Genomic DNA, 18,190 nt, shown 5'->3' with positions numbered 1-18,190 from the left:
CTTTTAACCCTTACATTATATTACCCTCTTCCCAAGATCCCCCCACCCCCACAACCAAACAACAATATTAAGGGCCACGGCAGCATGTAGCACCAGGATTCAGAGATTCAGAGGAAAGCAATACTACCTAGAGATGGAGATGCAGAGGAGGCTCGTGGAGTGAGCAGCACTTACTGGGGTCTTGAAAGAGAAAATGCAGTATCAGGAGAGAGAGGTAGTTCCAGGAGAAGGCATTCTCCCCTCCTGGGTACAAATATGGCTTGGCTGTCCTTGAGTCCCTTCTATAAAGGACTGGGGTAGACTGAGCAACCCACAAGAATAAACTTGACAATATTTTATGATTAGAATGAAACCTGAGCAATTCAAAGTGACGAAAGCATTCTTTCTTTCTTATTATTACTGGTGCTCCCCTCTCCTGCCATTCAGCGATAATTTTAAAAAGGAATAAGGAAACAACAACAACAACAACAATCTGTCCCTAAATAAAACCTAAGACGACAACGAACTACTTTTTAAAAAATTCAACAGCACTCACCGGAGAGGAAAATGTCTCTGGGTTAAGAAACTGGGCCAAACTTACAGAAATAATTGTGTCATGGGTGTGGAATTAAATTTCAATTTCTAAGTGGAAAAAAGCCATCAAGAGAAAAAAAGGTGACAAGGGAATAAAATGAACCAGACGATTTCATGAAGGAAGTGAATCAGTAAGTCCTTGGCTTTAACAGTTTACTCATGTTTGGCATAAAAACATTTACTTATGGATTTTCCCCCTCGCAGTAATGCAAAAAAAAAAAAAAAAAAAAAAAAAAAAAAAAAAAATCAGGAGAGAAATGTTTTATTTGGCCTTGGTTTTTTCCCAAACTACAATCTTATGTATATAAAAGGATATGTCTTGTGAAATCCTTAATAACCATTTACCAATAAGAACGGAAGGGGGATGATCTTTTACTTTGAGTTCTTCTTTATTCTTAATGATCTAAAAGAGCCCAGTCTTTTTACAGCCATCTGGCTGTCTCCAGTTCTGTTCATCCATTCTCTCTTGAGCCTACTCTAATCAGGCTTCCACCCTACCACTCCGAAGAAATGACTCTCACCAAGGTATCTGTAACTTACATGTTACTAAATCCACCTGCTCCATGATCAGCCTTCATCTAACTTGCCAGCTGCCACAGACACACCTGAGGATTTCATCCTCTTTCATACATTTTCTTCACATACTTTCTATGATACTGCACTCCCTTGGTTTTCCTACCTCCCTGGTTGCTCCTTCTCATTGTCTTTTTCCTAACCTCTTAATGTCAGAAAGTGAGTGCCCCATGGTTCAATTCTTATTCTTCTAGACACAGTCACCTGGCCCTTACTGATCTCCTGTATTCTCTTGACTTTAAATACCATCCACAGGCAGCCAGCTCCCAAATATACGTGTATTTCCAGCCCATCCCTCTTTCCTGAACTTAACTAGTTGCTTACTTGACATCTTCACTTGAATGTCTAGTTAGGATCATTAAACCTATCCCCAATTGAGGTCCTAAAGCCCTCCACCCATCACACCCTCAAACAAACAAACAAACAAACAAACATCTTACTTCACCAACAGATTTCCACATTTCAGTTGATGGCAACTCTATCCGTCCAGTTACTCATCAGGCCTAAAATCTTGGAATTATCCTTATCCTTTCTCTCGTGCCCACCTTAAATCTGTGAGCAAAATCTGTTGGTTCTACCTTCAAAATAATTTAGAATTTAACCACTCTCCCTTCCCCCACCTTTCCACTGCTACCACCCTCATCCAATCCACCATCATCTCTTACTCAGAATGAAGAGCCTCCTTAATTGGTCCCCCTGCTTCCACCCCTGCCCCTCACTGTTGTCCACACAGCAAGAATGTTCCCCTTAAAATCTAAGACAGATCATATCACTTCTATGACCAAATCCCTGCAATGGCTTTCCATCTCTCATGACCAAAGCCAACACCCTTCAATGGCACACAAGGCCCTATGTCATCCGTGTTTGCAACAACCCCCACTCCTGCCCACCTTTCCAAGCCCCCTCTAACTATTTTTCCCTTCAGTAACTCTACTCCGGCCATTTCGACCTCACTGCTATTCTTCACTCTGTATATTACGTACTTTACTTCACTGTTATGTTTATTGTCACCCCTCCATTTACCTTGTCAGAATACAAGTAGAGTGTGTGCTCTATGAGGGTGGGAGTCTTTGTTTTGCACACTGATTTATCCTATGAGACTAGCCAGTGTGGGGCGTATAATAGGTGCTCAAATCAAAATTGCTTAATGAATGAATTTCCAGTCTCAGCGAGCCACGAAGAGCCCAGCCATGTGACTGGATTTGTTCCACTAAAAATCTTACTACATTCCTTTCTCTTAAAAATAGTCTGTGCCTTTTGCATTTATTCATCCATTAATCATCCACCCAAAATAAATTTGAGCAACTACAATATGCTATGCAGAGGCACTAGGGATAGAAGTAAAAGACTGAGGCTGTTTTTGCATAGGGCAAAGAGACAAGAAATCACACAAAACAATTCAGCCTGTTGACTGCCCTTATAGAAGGAAGCCCTGGATATAACAGGATCACTGAAGAAAGCCATCTAACTGACCAGTGCTGGAGAGGCAGGGGCCGTCAGGAAACGCTCTCCAGAAGTTGTACTCCTTGGGTAGAATTAGTTAAGTAAAGAAAGTTGGTAGGGACTCTAGAGGAGGAGGAAGAAAGAGTCATTCTAAGCAGAGGAAACAGCTCATCAAAGCATAGCCAGAAAAGGGGAATTAAATGAAATGACTCTCACCAAGGTGACCTGTAACTTACGTGTTACTAAATCCACTGCTCAGTGATCAGCCCTCATCTAAATTGCCAGCTGCCACAGACACACCTGATGACTCCATTCTCTTGCAACCTCAGGTCACTCAGTGTGACCCGTCCTGGAATTCAGGGGACATGTGGAGGCAGAGAGGTCTTTTTCACTCATAATGCATGATTTGATTTAAGCCTGAAGTTAAGGGGTTGCGATCAAAGTTGCATTTCAGGTTTGCATTTTAGAAATATCTGGTAGCAAGTAATACAGTAAAATGGACCCTTGAGAAAGACCATACAGATAGGTATAGAATTTTAATTTAGAGTTAGAAAACTGCTACAAACTGGTAAAGACTTCTAAGACTTGTAATTCTTCACTCAAAGTAACTTGGCAATTATCATATTATTTACCACTTTTTAGAAGATCCAGGGGAAGAGAAATTAAGGGAAAGCACTCAAATTCTCAAACACATCCTGATTCAACTCCAAATCCCAAATGAAGAAAACCACCATCAGTGTCACTCTTCTCAATGGGGAGCTCGCAATGATAGCGTGAGAGAGGGCTCACATGCCAAAGGAAATACCCTAACCATCCATCATCTCCCCGCTCCCATTCCCTCCTGAATATCTCATATTTTTCTTTCCAAAAGATATACCAACACTCAATAGTAACTTGTCACTTTGGAGTTCCAGCAATCTTCCTGGTATTGCAACAGTAAAATCATTCTTTGTCCTTAAAGCATGGGGGAGGAATTGCCTGAATCACAGGAATAGTTACTTCAACCAACCATTTTACTTTGTGAGGGCACAAAAGATCTTTTTTTCTCAATTGTCTTCTTTCACAACATGCCTTGCTAGTCAAGCCTTAGATTTAGTTTGGTTTGGAAGGCCATTTTAGGCAATTGGAAAAGAACCAGAATATTCCTGGCATTGAAATAGAACTGAACTTTTACAGGTAAATAAAAGCAATAGGTTCTCTGTTCTCTAGTTTCGGTCATACTGCCTTAGAATTTGTTAATGATTGATTTTCACATCTCTCCAAGTATTTACTCCAGACGTTCAAAAGGAGAAATAGAAATCAGGCACAAAGAAATCCTAGGTCCCAGAACCAAATACTTATTTTTCTTGCAGGGCAGCACATGGAATTTGGAAAGTTGATGAAAATCAAAGCACAACATACTCTTGCCAACAGCGTGTGTGTGTGTGTGTGTGTGTGTGTGTGTGTGTGTACACATATGTGAGTGTACCTTTGTTTGTACATGCACAAGACTCAAGTATTTGTTTTCTGCCTAATCTCTCTGTTATGAAATTATTTTCTTGAGCCATATATAGAACTAAAAGTCACTTTTGAGGTCATTTAAAAATATTTATTGAATTTCCAAAAATGATACTAACCTTTTGGAACAAATAGCTTTTGATTTGTTTGTTTCAAAATGTCTCATGAAGGCATATGACACAGGAAAACTTGAAATCTAAACACCAATTCATAAAATGTGTTCAAAGGGGTTTTCCTTTTCGGGTCCTTTCACTCAACTGTGAAGGAACTTTTTACAAGTAAAGTTAAAACAATAATAGTTTCTCAAGGATTGCCCAATTGCTCTATATTTAAATCTCTACCTCTGGGAAAAAGAGCTTCTTATTGAGAAAGAAGGCAAGCTTGTTATTATTTAGGTAATAAAAAGTTTTGGATCATTCTTTAAATTCTGTTGTTACTTTTCCTCTAAAAAATGATACATTTTTAACACACAGGGGTTTTCTTTTGGTGGTGGGGGGGAGGGTAGTGTCCAAATGGTTCTTGCTTTTGTTCCCCTAGGAATGATGGTAATCTAAGGACAACCAAGGACCCTGTACAACTCAAATATAAGAAAGCATACACAGTATACATATTTTAAAGCAAAATAAATACAAATCTGAAATCGGTGGTTTTTGAATTTCTTATTTCAAAGAGCAAATCAGTTAAAAAAAAATATGTGAAGCCTGATTTCCTTCTGTACCACGTTAATATTTTTTTACCTATTACTAAGGAAAACAATGTTCCTGATAGCTTCCTCTCCATGGTAATAATGTCTAAAACCATCATTTTTACAAACATGTTGCTTGATTCAAAATAGAGGCAGCAGCATTAGCAAGCTGGAAAATAGGCTTTGTCTCAAATTTAAAAAAAAAAAAGTCTTTCATAAGGAAAAGACAAAGAGGACCTCAATTCAAAAGGAAAAAAAGTATTAGAGACTCACAAAAATGTCTTAGGTTTTCTTATGTGTTCATGGAAATCATCAGGGCACCTACCCCCCAGTAGTACCATGAGGATTAAATGAACTCATACATGCAAAGCACTGAAAATAGTGTCTGGGTGATAATGAATGCTCAATAAATACTAGTGCTAATTATTATTATTATTGGCAATGGTTCATGTTATTAAACCATCTCTTGCTTTCCCAGTAGGGAGAGCCAACATTCTTAAAGAGAACACAATCTTGTGAAAACCCTGGCTGCCAAGCAGTGACAGACCTATTTTACAGAGGACGTACACTGAAAAAGCTGCTTAAGATTTCTCTGATCCAGATACTTACACAACAATCAGTGTTTCTGATCTGTGAAGGGAAGGCTATCATCTAACAAAGAGAGATGAGGCTTGTTTTGCATTTTCCAGAGAGCTGGACTTGAATTAAATGGTGGAGATACAGAGGGAAATGTCTGCTCAGTATAAGAAAGACTCTCTAACATTCAACACAATCAGCTCAGAAAAGGACAGGCTGCCTTAGAGGGTAGAGAGTATAATGTGACGGAGTGTGACAGTAGGAGTGCCATCAGTCAGGAATGATAAAGATTCCTTAGGAAGTCCACACTCCATGACAATGACAACCACCACCACGATAATAGTGACAGTTAACACTTCTACAGAAACTGCCCAGCATTGCTGTAAGGGTTTCACATAGAGTGACCCATTTCATCCTTACCACAGCCACTGGCTCCGGTCTGTGGTCTTAACCACTACAATACACTGCCTACCGCTGTTGTGGAATCCTGAGGTTACTTAACCTCTCTGTGCCTCCATTTCCTCATAAAATGAGGATAATAATAGTACTTATCTCAGACGATGAAGATGAAATGAAATAACACATTTGTTTAGCACCTAGAACAGTGCCTGACACACAGCAAGCACTTTATAATTTTTTTAAATATAAAAGTCATTTTCACTTTTAAGAAAAGTTTTACTTCGATGGCAAGTTATGGAATGCATAAAGAACTGTCTTGGCTATTGTGAGCAAACGGACTCAAAAATATTTTTTTATTAAATAAGTGGAACTCAAGACTTGCTGATTTAGATTGATTTTCTAACTAACAAAATTAGCCATGAAAAACATGGGTGAAACTGCTAAAGTGAGATTTCTGCAGTGAGATCAGATTTTCTGCAGACTTGTCAAGACTGACTGTAATGTAAGCCCCTGAGAAAAATGGCCTAGTCCATAACCCACTGTTGACTTACCATCCCCAAGGCCTGGGCCAATCATTCAGCTCCACTTGCAGCAGAATCCTTAACTGCTTCACACACTGGACTTTACCTAGTACCTACTTAACCAATTCCCAAACCTAGGTCAGTCCAATCCACTTTTGCACCTGCCATCCAACTGCAACCTGGCATCCAATGCGGCTTAATAAATCTCCTCACCCTGTCACTCCTTTACAGAGTCTCAGAGGCAATATTAAACTTTTATTTCACTGAAGATTCCAAATCTACTCTTGCCCCACCCTCAATTATTCTAGATTCCTCCATAATTGGAAAATAGTAGCCATCAAATACAAATGCTTTTCATTTTTCATGTATCTTCCTCAACGTCCCTAACTTCTCCAACAGTAAATCATTTACTGATATCTTTGCCTAGCTGTTTCACTCTCTTTTCTGTTTCAAAAAAAGAAAAGAAAAGAAAGAAAAGAAAAAAGAAAATTAAAGAAAAGAAAGGAAAGAAAAGAGAAAAAAGAAAAGAAAAAAAGCTTCCAGACCTCTTTCCAAGACCAGCTCTTCTATTCTCTGATGCTGCCCAGGAAATGTCGGTGATATCATCATCTTTGGTTTGTTGTTCTGGCAGCTATTCCCATTTCCCACTTCTCTTGGATCTTCAAACTTTTTCTACCCATCTAGAAACATGCCCATAAGAAAAGCATTCTCAGTCCTGTTTTCCTTATAAGCCTTGACCTTTCCCCATTTTACTGCAAATATCTAAGAACAGTCTCTTGCTGTACGTATGGAACTGCCTCCACTGATAAATGGAAACCGCTGGAAGGCAACTTGATAGAGGTTATTCTTGCTTACAATCAATCTTTTAAGGATGCTTAAAGTTCCTGACATCCAGCAGTTGCAGATTTGGTGACCAGTGATTATTTTTTCCATTTACATTGTTTTTTAATAAGCATAATAAAGGGAAATATACCACAGTGGTTTGTTACATGTGACAAACTATACTTAACTTAATGTCTATATGTGCTTTGGGACTTCCCGCACAAAGTTTATAGATTAGCAATACTAATACCATAAAAAAGTTTTTTGAAGGATAATTCACACATGAGCTAAGTCCTTACATTCTACAGAGTACTGGCTGATGTTATGAACAATAATATAATAATGTAAATTGTCTATATAAACTTACAGAGACTCATCTGATTTAAAACTTACCACCTACATAGAAAAATAAGCTTACAGAAATAAAGGTTTCTCTGTACCTTCAAGGAAAATGATCTGGCAAAAGGACCTAAAATAGGAGAGAACATGATTTAACAAGCAAGCAAACCAGTGAAGGTGGAGCACTGAAAACAAGGAGAGGGAGAGGCAGGGACCAGGTCCCATAGCGCCTTCTGGGCCAGAATTGATAGATTTTGGTATACCAGAACGACAAAAAGCAATGAAAAGCCTGAAAGCTGGGAGATGGAAGGATTAGAGCTGCAGTTTTTAAAGGATTACTCTAGTTGCTGTATGGAGAATAGCCAACGAGAGCAAATGTGAAGGGGACAAAAATGGGCATTAGAAGGCTGCTTCAGAAGCCTAAGAGGGAAATGATGGTAGACTGCATCAGGGTGGCAGTAGAGATGAATGCACAACAGACAGATTCTAGAAGATAAAATCAGTAAGATTTGAAGAACGAACAGATATGGGGGAAAGAAAGGAAAAGAGGTGTAAATGACATGTTGGTTTTCTGAATTTATATACATACAGGGGGTGCCAAAAACCTGTATACAAGTGGACACTTGGGTCAGCGTTGCACAAGCAGCAGTTTGCCTCAATCAGAAGTGTCCGGACGCTGATGGTAACCACTTTGAGCACCTCTTGTAATTGCAGAAGTCAAACGTGACTTGTATTAATCTTTTATTATCGGTATATATTGAGTATTACAATTTTAATAGATTTTTCCTTTCTTAAAATGTGTATAAATTTTTTTGGCACCCTCTGTACATACACGGAGGTGTGGAGTACACATCTTATACAATATATACAGTCTTATTGACAGAAATTACCTACAGGAATGGAAGATAAATTTTACATAGTAAAAAGCAAATCCATTTTTTTACTGTACAGACATCTGCATTGTTTAAATATTTTATAATCAGCAGGTATATATAATTTCATAGTTAAATTCACATGCAATAAAAAGAATCAGCATTTGCCTGGCTGAAAAGGATAGAAATGGCATTTTAAGAAGGAACAATGTATCCAAAGGTACAAACACATGAAAGTACATGGTAGGTTTAAGCATCAAGTAGTCTAGCCTTTGCAGAGTAGAACGAAGGGTATGTATTGAGACAGGATGAGCAGAGGCTACAAGCCGTATTGGAGTACGGCCAATTCATGAAAGAATTTATGTGCCAGGCTAAAGACAGCATTCCTTAAACTGTAGGAAATGGTGAAGCATATAAAGTTTTTAAGCAAGTGAGTTTATATTTTAGAAAGATCATTTTAAAAGCAGTGTGAAGAGTGGGCCAAAAGGGAGGCAAGAGAACAGGCTGGGAGATCACTTAGGCCAGAACTTAAGCTAAATCAGGGGCAATAGAGATACAGGAAAGATTTGAGATTCGTTTCAGAAGTAGACAGAGCTTGGTGATCAAGTCGAACATGACAGATACGGAAAAGGGAAAGTCAAGGATGCTTCCCAGGGTTTCTGGTTTAGGAACTTAGATAGTGATGACATCGATTTAAGTTAATTCAAGAGCTGGTTCCATGAGGACAATACATTTTGCTTTAGAGATGCAGAGAGTAAAGTACCTCTAGGTCAAGGTGTCCCGCAGGGCACTGGGCGTACAGGTTTGATTTGAGGAACAAGAGCAGGACCAGGGTACACGAACACTATTCCCCAAAAGAGAAGTTTAAGCCTCTGCACACGATCTTACCCTCAATGTAACGTCAGTGAATTCTTGAGGCAACTGTTAAAAGTTGACCAGTTCCATTTATTCTCATAGTTGTGAAAAGACCAGTTCCACTTATTCTCATAGTTGTGAAAAATCCATGTAATTGTTAAATCTCTGTTGACTGTAACTTAAAGCCAGAGCTTTTTCTCTTGGTCTCTCTTTTAGTCTTTTATTTTTTCCCCTGTCTTTCTTTCTATCTAGTTAAGGATGATATAGGAAGTATAAGGTCGAAAAATGTGTCACTAAATATTTTCAGTCTTAATTGTAAACGGCAAAGAACAGAACATTTCACAATTCTACCTTTAAGAAAACCTACGTCAAATAGTGATTCACTTATGTGACTCTTCAGTGATTTTTCTCCTGCAAGTCTTTGACCCTTAATTAACTGACATCCCCAAAGCAGTCAACTCCAGCTGCAGCTTTCACCACAGAGGTTCCTGCAACAACTCAGCCGTGTTGTTGCTCACTGTCAGAAATCCGAATGACACTGTACCTTTGTCTAAGCGATGATGCCCTACGTTGGTGGGAGGTGGAGAGGAAGGACCTGTTGGCAAGGAAACAGCTGCTTCCTTCCTGAGCCAGGGAAAACCAGGAAAGTGACAGATGGGCAGAGCAAAGAAAGCAGCCAAAAATTACTCTGGCTTCTCGTTGGCAAGGATTTTCACTGAGGCACGATTGGATATTTTTAAAGCATATTAATGAGTGATGAGCATTTTATCTGCCTGGATGCTCTGTGGAAGTTCAACAGGGCTTCCCACACATTTTCTGGATTTAAAAAACTTTTAAGCTTGCAGTGGTACAAAGAACCTGGCCTCAGCCTATGTGCGGTGGACTAAGGCTGCAAGGCACTGTCCACTTACTTTAGGATTATGCTCAAGAAAATGCACTTGCTGGTAAACACACAAAAAAATCATTTTCTGTATAGTGGTTATACAACTTACTAGAATTACTATTAAATTTCATTTGAAAATGTTTTTCTTAAATATGTTTACTTTTATATGTTTAATTTTAAAAGATTTCTTGCAAACGTTTATATTTTGTTCTTTTATCATTCCCCCTCCCATCCATTTCTGTACCCAGAAATTAAATATCCAAGGATTCCTGGATAAAACAGACAACCACTGGATCGATATGTTATAACTAACATATTTTAAAAATAGCTGTAAATAGGTAAGTTATTGTTCTTTATCAAACAGAAATTAGCAACCACTAAAAATAACATTAAAAATTAGTGTGGGCATGAAGTATGGAATTTTAAAACAGTTTACTATGCTGATTAATTCAACATGTATATTTGCATCAGAACTTAAAAATCCCATAAATAAATAGAGCTCTCAATTATCTTTAAAAAAATCAAGGGATAACATATGTATTTAGACATATTAGCAGCGTAAAGATGTATGCTTCAACACACTTATTGGGAAAACGTCTGAAAATATTACTACACTGGATTCAAGGGCGTCCGCAGGAACCTGACATGAAGAGTTCTCTAGAATTAACAACATTTCAGGAAATTCCAAAAAAGGAAAAGGGTCAAATAGGAAAGAGCCTCCAAGTCATCGACAAGAGTTCAGGGCTTGCTCCAACCGATTTTTCTCTCCGTTGCAAAAGTAAGACAGTCTCGGGGTGGGTGGGTGGATGGATCACTTAGATGCAAGTTCATCTACTGGAATAAATGGAGAGGCCGCCTGGGCAGGCGACGCCGGCGAGTCGGTGGTAGTGCTGACTTTCGCTGGTGAGTTACAAGAAGACCCGGCCCTGCTGCCGTTTCCATCCAGGGCATCGGAAGACCCACACACCCCGGCGTCTGACACCTGTGCCACGTCCGACGGGAGCATGGCGGTGATGCCCTGGAAAAATCTCTTTGGCTGGTACTCAGTTTCCATTTCACATTTTCTTTTCAATGGTCCAAGAACACTTGGTCTAATGCAATTAATGGGGCTCTGGCTTCTCCGGGTAGTGAACCGGGTCGTGGGGCTGGGAATGGGACTCGGAGGCAATCCATTGCTACTCACAAAACTCTGCAAGGACGGCGAGAAACACTGCTTCCCAATCCCCCGGGTGGGGGACGGCGCCGGTGACACCGGGATGAAGTCGATGCGCTTCGGGGAGGCGGATTTCTCCACGTCGTTGTCACTCAGACTGAAACTCTCCTCCCAGGAGTGGCTTATCTGCATTGCGTTCTGCACCTCGCGCTCGTGGACCGTCTCTCGGTTGATCAAGTCCATGCCCTCCTCCTGTTTGATCTGGTGCAGGCGGCTGCTGTGCATGCGGACCGGGGAGGCCGGGAGCAGCAGGCCGTGGCGGCTCGGGAACGTCGTGCTGTTCCGCCTGGCGCTCGGCGCCTCGGCCTGGAACACCGGGGAAGTGTCACTGAGGCCGTGGATCAGGGGGGCGCTATTAGACCTCCGCAGGCCCCCGCCGCCGCCGCCCTCCGCCGGGCTCCCGCCCGTACCCGAAGGCAGCTCCAGGTCTAGTTCCATCTTCTCCTGAGCCATGTCGGGGGGCAGGGAGGCGGGGGCGGTGCTCAGTCAGACACCTAGGGCTCCCATTCCCCGCAGCCCAGGGCCGCCGCCGCCGCCGCCGCCGCCGAGAATCTGTCAGCGGGCTCCTCCCTCTGCGCATGCGTGCCCCTTCGCGCAGGCGTCCTGCGCGCGCTCTCGCGGCGCCAAGTTCATGCGTCACAGATGCGCCGCAGGCCTAGGGGGCGGGGGGAGGCGCAGCGGGACATCTAGTCATTCGGTCCCTTCCGCAAATAGCTTTTGAGCGCAAGCTCGCATGGACGTGTTCACGAAGTTACCGTACTCAGGAGCATGTAGTTATAAAAGAAAAGCTCTGTAAGAGAGGCCCCTGGTGATGTGAGGCCGTGTGATGGGGACTGGCCCTGGGCCTAACCAGGCACGGCCGCCCTCCGGGACACGCTGAGATGCGAAGAAGAGACAGGGGTGCAGTGTAGCCCTGACCGGGAAGCGGGAAGCTAGGGCCACCAGCCAGGTGGCCGGCGGGAGCCGCGATGGGACCGAGGGCTGGCGCGCTGTGACGCGGTGGAGCAGGCAGACTTCTGCTCTTGCTCCTGAGGACGAGGAAAACTGGGACGGCTTTCCGGCATCGGTGTGATGTCAGCGGCGGGAAGGCGCACTGGCTGCAGTCTGCGGCGTAGGCTACTGGGAGACCAGAACCCCCGAGAGAGAGACCAGAAAGGAGGCGATGCTCTAGGCCAGAGAGGGTGGAAGCTGGCACCGAGGTGTGGCAGAGGAACACAGAGCACGGCCAATTTGAGAATTATTTGGGTGAAGGGGAAAATAACCTGCAACTGTATTCCTATTGTTTTACTTAGTCCTCTTTCTAGCACAAGCATATGGGCTCCATAATGTTCATTCAGTCCGAGACATTACATGAAGGGAAAAGCAATAGGTCCGCATACTGTAAAAATACAAAGCACAACACGTGGCTCATGTAGTTAACCCAAATTTTGATATTAAAATGGGTTTACATTTAATTCTTCATGTATTCATTCATTCATTCACTTTTTTTTTTCTGTATACCTACTATGTGCCAGGCACTGTGTTAGGAATTAGACCCTAATACGGGGTCATTTAATTTATACAGGGCACAAAGAGATAATAGGCTATTTCAGATAGCAAAAAATAAAATAGGTTATAATAGAGCACTACTGGTAGAAGGGAGGGGGCAATTAGATAAAGCTTAGATCTAAATGACAAGAAGTTAAGTCATGTTAATTTCCGGTGGATGAATGTCCCAAGTACAGAGAAGAGCAGGTGCCAAGGCCCAAGGCAGACCTGAGGTTGGTGAGCTGGAAGAAGGAAACGGCCATGCAGCTGAAGCATAAGGAGGAGTGCTGCAGGAGGGCGTAAAGGGGTTTGGATCTCATTATTAGTATGATGAAAAGCCACTGGGGAGCTTTAAGAAGGCGAGTGATTTTATCTGGTTTAGGTTTTAAATATCACTTTGGCTCTGTGGAAAATAGGGTGAAAGAGGGAAGAGTGAAGGCAGAAAGATGGATTAGGCACCTTTGGCAACAATACAGACACGATTATTGGACTAGGGTTGTAGCAGTGGCAATGAGAAGTAGATGGATTTAGGACATGTTTTGGAAATACATTTCATGTTTATATTTAGACGATGAAAGAAATAGATGATTCAAAGGCAACTCGTATGCTTTTTTACTCGAACTGGGGCGGTAGATGATAGTATCATTGACTGAGATAGAAAAGGAGTGGGTTTAGAGAAGTGGAAATTAAGAGTTCTGTTTTTGTTGATTAGAGGTGAATTAGAGGTGGCTATTAGATATCCATGGGGCTATTTGAACTGAAAGAAAGCTTAGTGATTTTTGTTCATCCCCCTCTTTTTGCACCTGAAGAAAGTAAGATCCAGAGAGGCTAAGTGACATATTCAGCATCACACAGCTTGTTTAATAGTGAGAACCAGGACCAGAATCCAGGTCTCTTGGTTCCTAGTCCATGCCTCTTTCCACTGTGTCTCAAACAGCTTTTAACTTGAATTCCCTGTAAAATACAGGTCCTGATGATAAAATAACATTGATTATTCATGCCTAGAATTATACAGAAACTGATTTAAGTTTTCCAAGCGCCAGACATTCATTCAAAGTGATTCACATGTAGTATCTCAGTTAATCCTCACAACAACTCTATGAAGTAGGTATTATTGTTCTCATTTTGCAGGGGAAACTGAGCTGCAGAGATTAAGTAATATCCCCAGGATAACAGAAAGTACCAGGATGTGGACCCAGAGCCTGGCACAATGTTACCCAGGGTTCCTCCTCCAAGTGCCATTTCCACTTGCAGATTGTTAGCAGCTTTGTGAAGGTAATGGGTTTGGAGACAGGATCTGAAACATAGGTATTATAGAGATATTAATATAGAGATGACATTTTCTATTGAAGTTGGCAGCATGATAATAAAATAGTGAATTTGGCTAACACATGAAGTACATAGAGAAGAATAGTCATGGGAAAAATGTTGTCAGTGGAAGTTAGAGTGAGAGAACTGGAGCTCTGGATGCCAGTATTTAACATGTGAGGCAAGAGGGAACCATTGATGGTGTTTGACAAGAGGAGTGACACAATGAGAGCTATACTTTAGGACCTGCCAGGCAGATCAAGGATGGCGCTCAGTGGAAGAACGGAAGGTGGAAAGAATCAACGTTTTCTAAGTGCCTAAGACCTGCCAAGCACTTTACACACTCCATAGACCCTCTTAATCCTCACTGCGATCCTGTTCATACTGTTACGCTCGTGTCATCGAAGGACAACTGAGGTTCAGAAACTGCAAAAGGTGTTACAGCTATGTGGAAGAGCAAAGGTCTGAACCAATCTGAATCAAGGTCTCATTTCTAAATCTATAGGTTTTTTGTTGCATTTCCCATGGATTAGAGAAGGAGAATTTGATGACGAACTCTGAGATGAAAATACGGTCTCAACTAAAGTTGGGAATGGCAAGAAAAGGAGATGAATTTTGGGAGACCGGAAGGTAACAGCGGAACCTGCCAGGATGGACAGAGGATGAAGACAGAGGAGTCACAAATGACTGAAGTTCAAACATGAGTATCACAAGGAATGGTACATTATTAATTTAAAATGGAGGAGGATGGAGGAAGAGCATCCAGAAGAAAACTAATATTAAATAGAAAAAAAAGCATTAACTACAGAGTTTATTTGATAATATCCATAGCATTTTGCTAATTTGCATATTACTAAATTATTTCTAATGTTTCTCAAATGTGATGACACTGTTCATCCATGCCTGGATAAATACAATTTTTATCTTTACTGATAAAGCACAGAGATGGTGATAAGTCCACAAAATCAAACATCTCTGCCATTTGGTTTCTGTCTGAACCCACTGGAGATCTTCACTCATTTCGCTGTTTCTACCCTTGTCTCTGCTGTCAATTTTCCACCCAATGTTCAAGATCAGCCTTGGAAGGAAAAGGAAGGGAAGGAAGGGAAGGAAGGGAAAGGAAGGGAGGAAGGAAGGAAGGAAGGAAGGAAGGAAGAAAAATACGTGAATAGTCATTTCTCTGTTCAAAATGTATCAGTGAATTCCCGCCCAGAGAAAAAGCTGAAGTTATTCCAATCATCAATGGAGCCCTATTTGATCTGGGTCGCTGCTGTCTCTCTGACCCCACCTCTAACTCCACGCCCCCTCACTGCCTCCCCGCAAACTGCAGAGGCCTCCTTACTGTCCTTTAGCCCACCAGGCTAAAGGTGGGCTCTTCTTCCAGGGGATGTCCACACTGTTCTATCCGTTCAGGGCTCTGCACAAATATCATTAACCAAGAGACCTTCCCCGACCTTCCTTATAAAAGCCACAGCAGTTCCCAACACGAAGTCTACTCTCCCATGCCCTTACTCTGTTTTTATGTCCCTCCAGAGCACCACATGACATATATGTATATACTGTTTTCTTGCCTCTTATACTCAAGGAGGTCATCTCCATGACAGCAAGCCTTTTGCTTTGTTCCCTGCTGTATGTCTAGTAGCTAGAACAGGGCCTTGTAAACAGCACTCTAAGTAGTTGCTGAGTCACTGTGTCAAGTAAATGTTGAATGAATGAATGAATGAATGAACGAACGTAGCTTTGTCCAAAAGAGAAGAAAATGATTATTTGAAAATACAGTCTAACAGGCTTTTCTAGACTGACTCTAAGTGCTCCTAACTTTGACAATTCTTTTTCTTACATCAAGATTATTATTATTAGTTATAGTGCCCTCCAGACCATGGAGATAGTTGACATAATGGTTAGTTCAAGTAAACTAACAAACTGAAGCCCTAAGTTTCCATTCTTTTTCAACAGTATGCTGATTCACACTTGATAGAATTAAAATGCTCAGTGCTGAGTATTCTAAGCAGTGTTTAATATATTGAATTACTGCTTCCTCTCAAAGGAATAAAGGATAAATGAGAGACAATAGCAGCCATAAAATGCAATTCAGCTTGTTGCAAAAGTGACACCAGAGGAAGGATCCAGGAGATCTCCCCTGAGTCAATTCACCCTTCTGGTTTCAATTCACCCTTCTGGTGAATTAAATATACTTAGTTGATACTCCTAAGTCAGAAAACAAGACATCTATTCAATAAACGTTACTGTGATTAAGATTATATTTTTTCAAATTAACAGGTAGTTTCCTTTTACTTCCCAAGGGAAGTTTTTCAATATTAACCCCACAAAAATGTGACAAGGCAAATATCCACCTGTGCAGATCCATACTGAATGGATGTGAAATACAAATGTGCTGTACATGTGTAATCTAAGATGAGCTGGCAAATATCGCCACAGTTCACATTAACTAGCCTTGCCAACCTAGAATAAAAAGGAAAATTGTACTTTCAAAGTACAGGAACTTAGGACTGTTAACTGGTACAACCACTTAGGAAAATTGTTTGGCATTACAGTATCTAATAAAAGAAAATATATGCATGTTTTATGATTAAGCAATTCCACTCTTGGGTATATATCCAAGAGAAATGAGGAAATAATCCAACCTTATGTCTACTAAAGGACATGTACAAGAATGTTCCTTGCATTATTACTCGTAATAGCCTCAAACTGGAAACAACCCAAATTTCCATAAGCAATCAAATGGGTGAATACATTATACAACGGAATTCTTTATTCAACAACATGGATAAGTTACAGTATAATGTTAAATGAAAGAAATCAAATACAAAAAAGTACAACTCCATGACTCCATTTTAATGTTGTACAAGAACAGCCAAAATCAATCTATGGAGATTGAAGTTAAAAAGGCAGTTACCATTGGGAGTACTGCGGGGGGGTGGGGGGGCGCACAAGGAAATGTTCCATATCCTGATCCGGGTGCTGGCTCCATAGGTGTATACAAATGTAAAAAGTTATTAAACTAAATACTTGAAATTTATACACTTTACTGTATATGAAGTTAGATCTCAAAATGTTATTGATATAAAGAAAGAGAATGGGAACTTGGAATGTAAATGGAGGACAGAACAGAATAAGAATGTACTTCACTTGGAAGGAAGATACTTTGTACAAATATTAACCATGAGTCTAATTCTAAAGTGGAATGCTAAGCTTCTAACTCTCTCTGACACACAACAATATCAACGAAAGAACACCTAGCTAGCCTTGACTGTAGAAAAAGTGGACATAGACACACACACACAACACCTCAAGCTACATTTCACTAGGGCCCTAAACACCAATAGACTCCAGCAGCCTCACATAACCACAGGATACTTCTCTGAAGCCAATCACAGACCACCAACAGAGCCAGCGGCTCTCCTAGGTCCTGTTCCCACAGAGCCCTCAAAGTTAGTTATTTCTAAGAAGGCATGAAGGAGGAAACTAAGCCCATTTTATTGCCTTTGACTTTCTCAGCTGCAATCTTTGTGTACAATGGGAAATGGCCCTGCAATATCCTGCTCACATAACTCATGAAATGGAACAGAGTTAACAGCAAAGGAACTCAGCAGAGGCTGCATATTACATATGGGAAGAATGAGAATTGTGTTTAAGGACACGATTTTGGCCAGAAGGAACTCATTATCACCGTGAAACAAAAACAGTGGAGATCTCAGAAACTGTTGTCAACCATTCATTCTGTAATTACTGAGAGCCCACTAAATGTAGATATTCCACAGTGTTTACCCTGGAGGTTGGCTAGTCTAATCCTTAAAATTTGAAAGCAACAGCAAGGAGGAGAAAATCAAAGCGGAAGTTTACTAAGTGGCTTTTGACCCCTCTCACCTTTCATTTTTGATAATAGCTAAAAGCCACCACAACACTTGCATGGAGGCATGCCCACTATATGGAAGAGGTAAAAAAATAGGACAGGGCCTCAAAGGCCTGATTGAAAGAAGCTCACAGCCTAGGCCCTCAGCAAAGTTCAGGTAAACAAATAAATGTGAATTGTAGTCACTTTGTTCAATTTTTTCAAAGGAGAATATTAGGGAAGATATTAAA

The 18,190-nt window shown here is 41.0% G+C and overlaps 2 protein-coding genes across 5 annotated transcripts in view; both read right to left on the bottom strand.

Annotated features, from left to right (window-relative positions):
• Window positions 1–18,190, bottom strand: part of PIP5K1B (phosphatidylinositol-4-phosphate 5-kinase type 1 beta) — a 283,009-nt gene that overhangs the window by 205,702 nt on the left and 59,117 nt on the right. The window lies entirely within an intron of this gene.
• Window positions 5,610–11,825, bottom strand: PABIR1 (PP2A Aalpha (PPP2R1A) and B55A (PPP2R2A) interacting phosphatase regulator 1). The gene has a single exon (XM_081067720.1). The coding sequence runs from the start codon at window positions 11,702–11,704 to the stop codon at window positions 10,850–10,852; it is 855 nt and encodes a 284-aa protein (XP_080923846.1). The 5' UTR covers window positions 11,705–11,825; the 3' UTR covers window positions 5,610–10,849.

Source organism: Rhinolophus hipposideros (genome assembly GCF_964194185.1).
Source record: "Rhinolophus hipposideros genome assembly, chromosome: 11".
Taxonomy (NCBI): Eukaryota; Metazoa; Chordata; class Mammalia; order Chiroptera; family Rhinolophidae; genus Rhinolophus; species Rhinolophus hipposideros.
Note: the sequence above shows the minus strand (reverse complement) of the source record. Positions and strands in the feature narration are given on the sequence as shown.